At 36.9% G+C, this 9691-nt stretch overlaps 1 protein-coding gene across 1 annotated transcript in view; it reads left to right on the plus strand.

Moving 5' to 3' along the window:
• The window catches only part of LOC100961950 (von Willebrand factor A domain-containing protein 8), a gene marked incomplete at its 5' end in the record, with an annotated part of 309966 nt that overhangs the window by 173698 nt on the left and 126577 nt on the right, over nucleotides 1-9691 (plus strand). The window contains 3 exons of the mRNA XM_012805376.2: nucleotides 3708-3816; nucleotides 5825-5963; nucleotides 8370-8569. Coding sequence (XP_012660830.1) covers nucleotides 3708-3816; nucleotides 5825-5963; nucleotides 8370-8569 — 448 coding nt within the window. The remainder of the gene's footprint in view (nucleotides 1-3707; nucleotides 3817-5824; nucleotides 5964-8369; nucleotides 8570-9691) is intronic.

Consider the following 9691-nt stretch of genomic DNA (forward strand, 5'->3'; position numbering starts at 1 on the left):
CTGTCTCAAAAAAAAAAAAAAAAAAAGGAGTAGCAAGTAGCAGTTCAGTGTGGCTAAGGCCAAGGCTGTCTGGAGAATAAGGGGACGGGGTAAGAACTGAAGCTATAAATACTTGTTAGGGTATACCAGGAAAGGCTCCAGGGAACTCACGAAGAAAATGCAACTTAATTTTTGTCAGAGGTTAGGTTTAAAACATTAGGAATGGTTGAAGCCTACTAAAATTGAGTTCTTTTCCTTCTCAAAGATGGTAGTAATTGTTGATTTTTTGAGAATTGGTGGAATAACCCCGAAGGGCTCCATTATTCCCGTGAAAATCAGTAGTTCTCGTGGTAAGGAAATGTTTTAGGAATTGTTGATAATAGATATGTCAACAACTTCCAATTGCATAATGCCCTTAGAAAGATACAAATCTCTTTTCATGTGTTTTCTTTCATATTCCAGAAATAGTATTGGCAAATGTTCAGAGAAGACAGAAATTTGCCAGAACATATTCTTTAAAACCCCAGCTCACCTCTTTATGGAACCAAACTTAGATGAACCTCTCGCGTGTCACTCAGACTGTATTACTTGACTTTGGTGTCTATCTGCATCGTGTTATGAAGTATATGCATGTTTATGAAAAAAAGAAGAGCTTTTGTTCCTTTCTAGAACTTGCTCAAATACTATAATTTGACCCAAATCATAATTTTGATATTCCAACTTGCTTTTAGTCAAAACTTTACTTCCAGATCTTTGTTAATACTTCCACAAGGGATTAAGAAACTTCACAACATAGGAACTGAAATACTGCACCATTTTAAAAACCATAAATTCATGAATGACACTGAAAATAAAATGTAGTGCTATTTATAGGCCTAAGCTCATCCGTAAAATCAAATCCACCCATCATTCCAGCTAAGACTTTATAGTTAAACAATACAAGTGACAAGATCTTAAAATCTTGGGCAATGCCTTTATTGTTTTAATCAAATCAGATATAAAAATTTAAGCCTGGTCATAGCTGGATGACAGATTTCACCAATGGAATATAGAGACTTTGCTAACTGGTTATTCAGAGCAACCCCCAAATTGATGTTGATTATATTTCAAATTCCAAAGCTTGCTCATACACCCAAATAATTATGCTTTCCCTCTCCCCTGACTACAAACTTACTGAAGGAGAGAAAGTTAATAGTGGGCAAATTTTTCCACAATTTACTGGGTAGGCTTGGTAATGGAAAATAAATGAGGGGCTTTGGTTTACCTCAGTCGGCCAGCCTAGAGAACACAGTAAAAATCTAGAAACAACATTTCATGTTACCAAGGAACAGGATGAAGTTAGTTTGATCATGCATCTCTGGGATACCCTGAGTTTTGTGTCTTTCAGTTATAGTTATTACTGCCAATAGCATCTTGTTATATGGTTCTGGAATAGATTCTATATAGGGTACCTGAAGGTCCTTTCCCTACCCTGCCAACCAAATAGCCAGTGCTATTTTTATATAGAGCCAGGCAGCCTATAATTTCCGTGACTGTTATTTAGAATGAGTTGGCAAGTTCAACCAGATTTTATGAACATCCCCGGCATTGTCAGTAAAGACCAGAAGTTGAGCAAAGTTATTTTTTCTCAGATGGATGAAGACCATTTTTTTAAGCATTAGTATACTATTTTTGTCAGATTATTAAAGGATATATTTGATCCATTTTTTAGGCTAGCTATCAACCAAAGATCATTTTTATTGAACAATTCTTCACCTATAATTAGCTTTCAAGATGTGAAACTATTTCTTTTGTCTTTACAAAGCTAATGTTAGATGTATCCTGAGCTGCTTTTTAATATGTGTCAATAAAGATTGTCTATCCATAGGGGTACCTGCTCTATTGGTAGGTGTAGATATTTTCATTCTGATTATTTTTACTTCAGAGCCCCAAGGCTTTGCAGGAGCATTGAACCTGCCATCAGCACTTCCCTCTGCTCCTTCAATCATCACAGAGCGCTCCAGCTCTAAGGAACTTTCCTTAGAGTCCCTTGTTTCACAAATGAAAAAATTAACACTCAGGGGAATTAGCTGACTTTTCCCTTCCCACATTACATTTGCATGGCTGTTTAATAAAAGAACTAGAACTAAAACTCAGTTCTCTTGCGTTCTATTACACTATTTTTTCTATGCTACAGGGAAATTAAATGTATCTCCTTCCTTTATCTTTCTCCTTCTGTATTTGAATACTTAATTTTCCCTTGGTGAACTGTTGAAAGCAAGTGAAAAATACAGTTCCTTTTCCAAATTAGGAGTGAGAGATCTCAGTCTCTAAGAGATGTTTTTAAGATCAGGCATACATTCTTATTACATTTGAAAGAGAGAACATAATAATAGTAAATTCTCTAATTCAGGCTCCTTCCCACCACACATACTCCTTTTTAGTTTTTAAAGGATGGAAGTGAGTGTGTCACAATCAGGATAATTGTTCAGGTACTTATAATGTATTTTAGATGATAGACATAAAAGCATATACATCCTTTTGAGAGATTCACGTCATATAACTTAGAAGAATTTCAAAGTACATTTCTTTCTTCTTGCATTAAACATTAGCATTTCAAAGGTACAAAAAGCATATTCCACCAGAATGTTTGGCTCCATTATTTTATGCAAAAAAAATCTTAGCTTTATATGGTCTTATTAAGCATATGGAAATATTATGTCAGTCAAGCACTTTACTGAAAATAAAATGATTTCTAAATATAAATATGTACTGTTTTAATGATCATCAAACTCATTCCAAGCATGCATTTCAATTTGTAGCCATATGCATGTTATTTTTAGAGAGCTTTTTAACTCTGAATCATTTTTTGCCTTAACTTATCATTGAAAAAGAAATTTCTAATGGGTGAAATGACATTAATAGTTCCTTTTTCAAAGATTCAAAGAAAAGATAGTGATTAAAAAGTGAAGGCTTTTTAAAAAATTGCTATTTTGTACTTTTCATCACCATATTTCTTTTGGAAAATCACTTCATTTAAAAATTACATCAAATAAAAAGGAATCTAAATACAGAATGATTCCATTAGAAGTCAGGATAGTAGTTCCTCTGGTGGGAGCAATGACTAACCGTGGTCCCAAGGGTACTTTTGGGTGCCAGTGATACTCTACTTCTTTGGGTGCTGGTTATATGGTTGTGTTCAGAACTAAGTGACAGTTACGTGAACATTTCTGTGTGTATATTGTATTTTAGTTCAAAGTGGAAAAAATTATGCTTCCAAAGTCTACGAAACTTGCCCCATCTGACTTAAAAACATAGGACTAATAGTGTCATATACTATTTATACGGATTCCACATGTAAAAGAATAGACTGAAAAATGTGACAGATTGCTTCACTTTTTAAAAATCCGTCCTATTTTCTACCAGAAATTTAGATGTTAAATGAGTAACTCTTTTACCAATTCAAGGGAAAATATGTATAATGTTTAATTATATTTGTCATTAGGGTAAAAACAGGACCTTACTTTTGAGTTTCTGGAATGTGGAATCTTTTTTGTCTTATAGTATATTCTAAACATAATTATACCATCTATAGACCGTCTTTCAATAAAATGAAGTATAACTCACTTCTACGAAAGTGTTCTGCACATTTATTTGTGTGGTTGATAAATACACGTAGATGACTTATTATTTTATCCTGTGACTTGGAAACAAGAAAAAATATTTACTTTACAAATCATCCTTGACAGGTTGCCTCTGCCAGAGCAGACGTTCATGGGCTACTGGACAATTGGTCAGGCAAGAAGTGGAATGCAGAAACTCTTGTGTCCCACAGAAACTCGTCATATAGACGTAAAGGTTGATAACTTCATTATTTCCTCTTTCCTGAATCTTACAAATTTTTCTGTATCTTCCCTGGAGAAAATGTATATAATCGCAGAAATGATTTGTTCTGAAATTATTTTAGCTAATGCTCTACTTTTCAAATCAGCTTAGCTTCTACATAGATAGTTCCTAATGGCCAGATAGAATTGTTAAGAGTTAATGTGTATTTCAGGTGAGTCAGGTATGATATGTATATTTTCCTATGGCAGTTACTCTGTGATATTTTTCTTTACTTCTTGTTTAACAGGAATAAAACTTTGTACTTTTTTAGTCTCTGACCTCTTTTCAGCCACACATTGTTGATAGGTGCCGCCTCAGAGTGAAAAGATAAAGGAAAGGAGTATTAGGCACTATTTGCAGTAGAAATCAGTCGAGGTATTTCAGGCAGGGAGTGATTTACTATAGCAAAGCAGGTGTTTACAAAATCATTAGTAAGGGCTGGAGGAACAGAAGTCAGGGGCAGCCCTGGACTTGTAGTTTCCAGATCAGAGTTTCTGCTTCTGCTGCCGTCCCTGCTGCTGGGGGCTGTACAGTAAAGGAGGGGCAGCACATTTGTTCTCTCTTTTTTTTTTCCCCCCTTTTTTCTTTTTTTGAGACAGAGTCTCACTATGTTGCCCTTGGTAGAGTGCTGTGGTGTCACAGCTCACAGCAACCTCTAACTCTTGGACTTAAGCAATTCTCTTGCCTTATCCTCCCAAGTAGCTGGGACTACAGGTGCCCACCACAACACCCAGCTATTTTTTGGTTGCAGTTGTCATTGTCTGGCAGGCCCAGGGCAGATTTGAGCCAGCCAGCCCCGGTGTAGTGGCTGGCGCCCTAACCACTGAGCTATGGGCGCCAAACCACACACTTTTTCTCTAAAAGACCAAGCAGTAAATATTTGAGGCTTTGCAGTCATATAGATTCCTTCACAAATACTTGGCCCTGCCATCATGCCACAGAAGCAGCCCTGGCAATACATAAACAAATGGGTATGGCTGTGTTTCTATGAAATATTATTTACGAAAACTGGCAGAGGGTAAGACATTGCCTGTAGGCCATGTCAGCTCCTTCAACATAGCATAAAATCTGACTGCTAACTCATATCAGTTAGCACCTCCTTGTCTGCTATCACTGCACAAAGCTGGTCACTACCTCTCGTCTGTCTTCCAAACCACGCAAGTGCATTTGCTTGGCAGAAGCTACACTTCCAGAACCCTTCCCAGGGAAATGTGAGACATGCAGTTTAGTCTTCCAGCCCCTGAGATGTAGTCTGGGTAGTGGGGACATGGGTACCAGTGTCTAACCCAAACATTTTGATTAAGGACTGTAGGGCATGAAAATCATTGAAAATATATTCACAATATAGCATTTTTTTCTGGAAGTTGTATCTAAGTATCTAGAAATAATATCTATAACATTATTAAATTAGCTCCTCTGCTTATGTTTTATTGAATAATTATTGCCATGTGTTAAATACTGCAACTTTCTTAAGTAACACTAGTTGTTATCAGTAAATTTGGTTTTGTTCTATTTCAAATGTCATTTTTTAATACTTAATTTAAAAGACACAGGTTCTTCAGCCATTAAATTTCTATATAAGGATGTAAGAATAATTCTTCACAACAGAAATATATCAGGCTCTGGTTCATTCTCTTACAAATTATTCTCCTGGTTTGGACAGCTCTGGGTCTACGTACTTGGAGTTGAAAACTAGCTCTTGGCTTAGAAAGGAATAAAGTAATGAGAAGTCCTGTGGGATTTCACATCTGGTAAATTTTGTAAGTAAATAGAAAAAGTGAGAAATAAGATGCCACAGATGAAAGACTGTATAAATGCAAGTACATGGTATCATTATGGTTATAAGTACTATCTATGTCAGTCAGTAAACTGGGTCTATTAAATACTTGAATACTTTAATATATATTTTGGAAGAACAGTAGCTTTTCTATGCTTTGGTGACTACCCAAATTTCTTAACTCAGATGACTGCTTCATCATAGGGTCCAGTACTTATAAACATACAGGAATATCCAATAGAAAGACATGAAGAAAGATCTCTAAACTTTTCTGAAGAATGTGCCTCCTGGAAGTTACCATTGGATGAAATTAATTTAATCTGTGACATTGCTACATCACATGGTATGTCAGTTTATTCTTTTGATCTTTCTTTCCTGCATTGATTTTTTTTTAAGGAGTTAACCTCCAGACATCAAAAAGTCTATGACAGACTTGGTGCATGTCTTTTTTGGATTGGATAGCAATTATACACGTATGTAATTTAAAACTAATTTCCTCTAACAACCTAACACAATAGTGGAATCCACATAAGCCTGCTGAGTTAGTGTGCATATGTCTGTTTCTCATTAAATTGTAGCACAGAGTTAAACACACCCAGGCATGTGCTAAAAATAGAAGGGAAAACGAAAAAGAAGAAATGTAGGACTTTTTTTTTTTGGCTAAGATTCCACTTTGGTGATTACATGAACCATAAAAAGTTGGATTGGAATGATTTGCAATCATTAAACATCTCATTGTAAAGAATTGCAAATAAGGGATATGAATTTTTGAAATCTACATTTCTGGACTGTTGCTGGTGCTGACTAATACATACAGTGCTTGGGTACCTTTTACATAAGTTCTTCAATTGGTGTGAGGTATTTAGATGATATAAACAGAACTGGTGGCTGGAGGAAAGGAGTCTTTAATTTGATTAAAATGGAAATTGTTGAGGCAAATATCAGTATCTGGTTTGTGCCTGTAAATTCACTGGATATTATTTTTCCCCAAATCTGCTATTTTAAATAAAAATATGTGCTGTTAAGAATGTACATGGTTGGGGCGGTGCCTGTGGCTCAAAGGAGTAGGGTGCTGGCCCCACATGCCAGAGGTGGCGGGTTCAAACCCAACCCCAGCCAAAAACTGACAAAAAAAAAATAAAAAATAAAAAAGTACATGGTTGGGTTTTATTTATGTTTAAACCAAAGACTAAACAGTTCTTAATGCCTATAATAAGAGAGAACAATTAATAAATTATTAAGCACATTTCTGTGAATACTTTTACCATATTCCTAGTCCCCTGTACTATGCAAGAAGGTGCTCTCAATACATGTTGAATTGAGCTCATTTGTGTTGATAATGGAAGCATTTAAAAAGATCCATAAATTATAAATTCTGTGATTGTATCTGCTATTTAGAGCTATAACACAAAATTTGCATTGTTTTCTAAATAATATGTGTCTTCAGCTTTTTGTTGACTTACGTTTCTTACCAACGTTAGTTTATTTATTTAAATTTACTGTATCAGTATATATAATATGAATAATGTATGTATATGTAATATTGTCTGTATAGAATATTGTAGACATGGCACACACTCACACAGACATATACATATGCACAAGTGTTCCAGATTTTCCAGAATAGTCTCAAAAATGTGTCATATCTTATGTCTTAATTGGGAGGTCAGAAAATATGACCACTGTGAGACAGATACCTGGGTGATGGATGGTACTGACAGTGTTTACTACAGAAAAGCAGCTTCATCTCCTGCCTCAAATGTGCTAACATAAGAGATGATGAGAAACTTGGTTCAGAGCCTGACTACTCCAGGGGAGGACCTGAAGCCAGCAGCATTGGCATCTTGGGAGTTTGTTGGAAAGACGGAATCTGAAACCCCACCCTAGACTCCCTGCATCAGAGTGTGCATTTTTATTAGGTCACTCATAGGCACTTAAAAATTGAAAAGACACTGGCACAGAGTTCAGAAAATGGACTTATGCAGGTATCCAGATTGAAAAGTATTTCTTATTTATAATAAGAAATACTCAAATATGAGCCCAAGTTTAGAAAAAAAGATCCATAAAGCTAAGATTTAAGAAAATGGAATTACTTAACTGTCTAGAAAATGCCAGATTAGCAAACAGATGATACTGGCTGACCAACTATTGTCCATCTGTACCAGGGGTCCTCAAACTTTTTAAACAGGCGGCCAGTTCACTGTCCCTCAGACTGTTGGAGGGCTGGACTGCGGGCCCCGGGACAAGTCGGCTGCTGAGCAGGACAGGCAGTGGTGGCAAAAACACCCAGCAGGCTGGATAAATGTCCTAGGCAGGCCACATGTGGCCTGCGGGCCGTAGTTTGAGGATGCCAACAAGAGAACCAACAAGAGAACAGGAGAAGGCAGATCTTCACTGGAGCACAAAGGATTTTGCTGTCTTACAAGGAAGAATTTTCTCACATTGAGAATTGTTAGATATGTATTTAATGGTGTTAGCTCAAGAATATTGTGGCATTCTTACAGGAACAAATAGATAATTAATTTTCTCAAGTAGATGGATGCGTCCCTATCTATATTTCGGGTGAGAACTAAGTTGCTTCTCCTGGTCGGTCCATCTACAAACCATGTACTGAGTTCCGACTGGGTGCTCAACATCATGATTCAGTGAAGCCAAAGACTAAACAGTTCTTAATACCTGTAATAAGAGAGAACAATTAACTCAGAAAACTGGTTCAAACTACAAAATGAACACCTTTTTGTCATTTCAGAAAATGAAGAAAATACTATATATGTAGTTACATGTAATCCTGTTTGCTTATACTTTATGAATATGACTGGTAAAAGTGGCTACTTTGTGGACCTTTTTGACATCTTCCCAAGAACAGCTAGTGGAGTCTGGCACCCATTTGTGACAGTGGCACCACTGGAAAGTCCCCTCAAGGGTCAAGTGATTCTCCATGAGCAGCAGGTAAGGCACACTAGGGTATTCACAGGCTATAGTTGTGTGAAGAGTAACTTACATGAATGAATAGGCAAGGGTGATTAGCAACCTAGGATTGAAAGTATGTGGTTTCTTTTTTTTTTTGAGACAGAGTCTTACTATGGCACACTAGGTTAAGTGCTGTGCCATCGTAGCTCACAGCAACCTCAAACTCTTAGGCTTAAGCAATTCTCTTGCCTCAGCTGGGACTACAGGCACCTGCCACAACACCTGGCTATTTTTTGTGGCAGTTGTCATTGTTGTTTAGCAGACCCTGGCCGGTTTCAAACCCGCCAGCCTTGGTGTATGTGGCTGGCACTGTAACTAACCACTGTTCTACAGGTGCTGAGCCAAAGTTACCACAAAGTTAATCTGTACCACAAAGGCTAAATCTTCCTTCCTGCAGAATGTCAACATGACCTATAAGTCTGGAAACAGGTAAGTCAGGGTTCCTCAACCCCAAACTATTGACATTTGCAGCCAGAGGATTCTTTATTGTGAAGCTAGTACTCTCTTTGGGAAGATAGACAATAAATATGTAAACCAACAAATCGACACACCAATTTCCAATAGTGACAAGGGTTTGATGGTATCTGTGTCTGAGGAAGCAATGGGGTTGGGGTAGGAGGACTTGGGAAAGTGAGTAGCATTAAAAAGTGTACTGAGATATCCCATCTTAGGAGATGACATTTTATCTGAGACCTGAATGACATTTTTGACGTAGTGATAGCCAGGCAGATATGGTGAATGACGTAACACGGAGATCCATTAGTATCTAATCGTGTTCAAGTTTCATCCATTGCTAGGATGGATTAGTGCACTAAGATTGCACTAATGGAAAGTCCAGATGCTCAGAGTCAGGCTAAAAATAATTCCAAACAGAAGATGCAGATCAAAAGACAAGCTGTGTTTCAATTACTGTGTTTCCCCGAAAATAAGACCTACCCAAAAAAATAAGCCAAGGATTATAAAAATAAGCCAATAAGCAGGATTTCTATGCATTTGTTAAATATAAGCCCTACACCAATAAGACCTAGTGATGGGTACATGATATGCTGCATAGCCACGCCATGCATTTCAGCAGAGAGAGGAAGACACTCCCTGAAATTA

The sequence above is a fragment of the Otolemur garnettii genome, unplaced genomic scaffold (genome assembly GCF_000181295.1).
Source record: "Otolemur garnettii isolate 467f Iridium unplaced genomic scaffold, OtoGar3 scaffold00040, whole genome shotgun sequence".
NCBI lineage: Eukaryota > Metazoa > Chordata > Mammalia > Primates > Galagidae > Otolemur > Otolemur garnettii.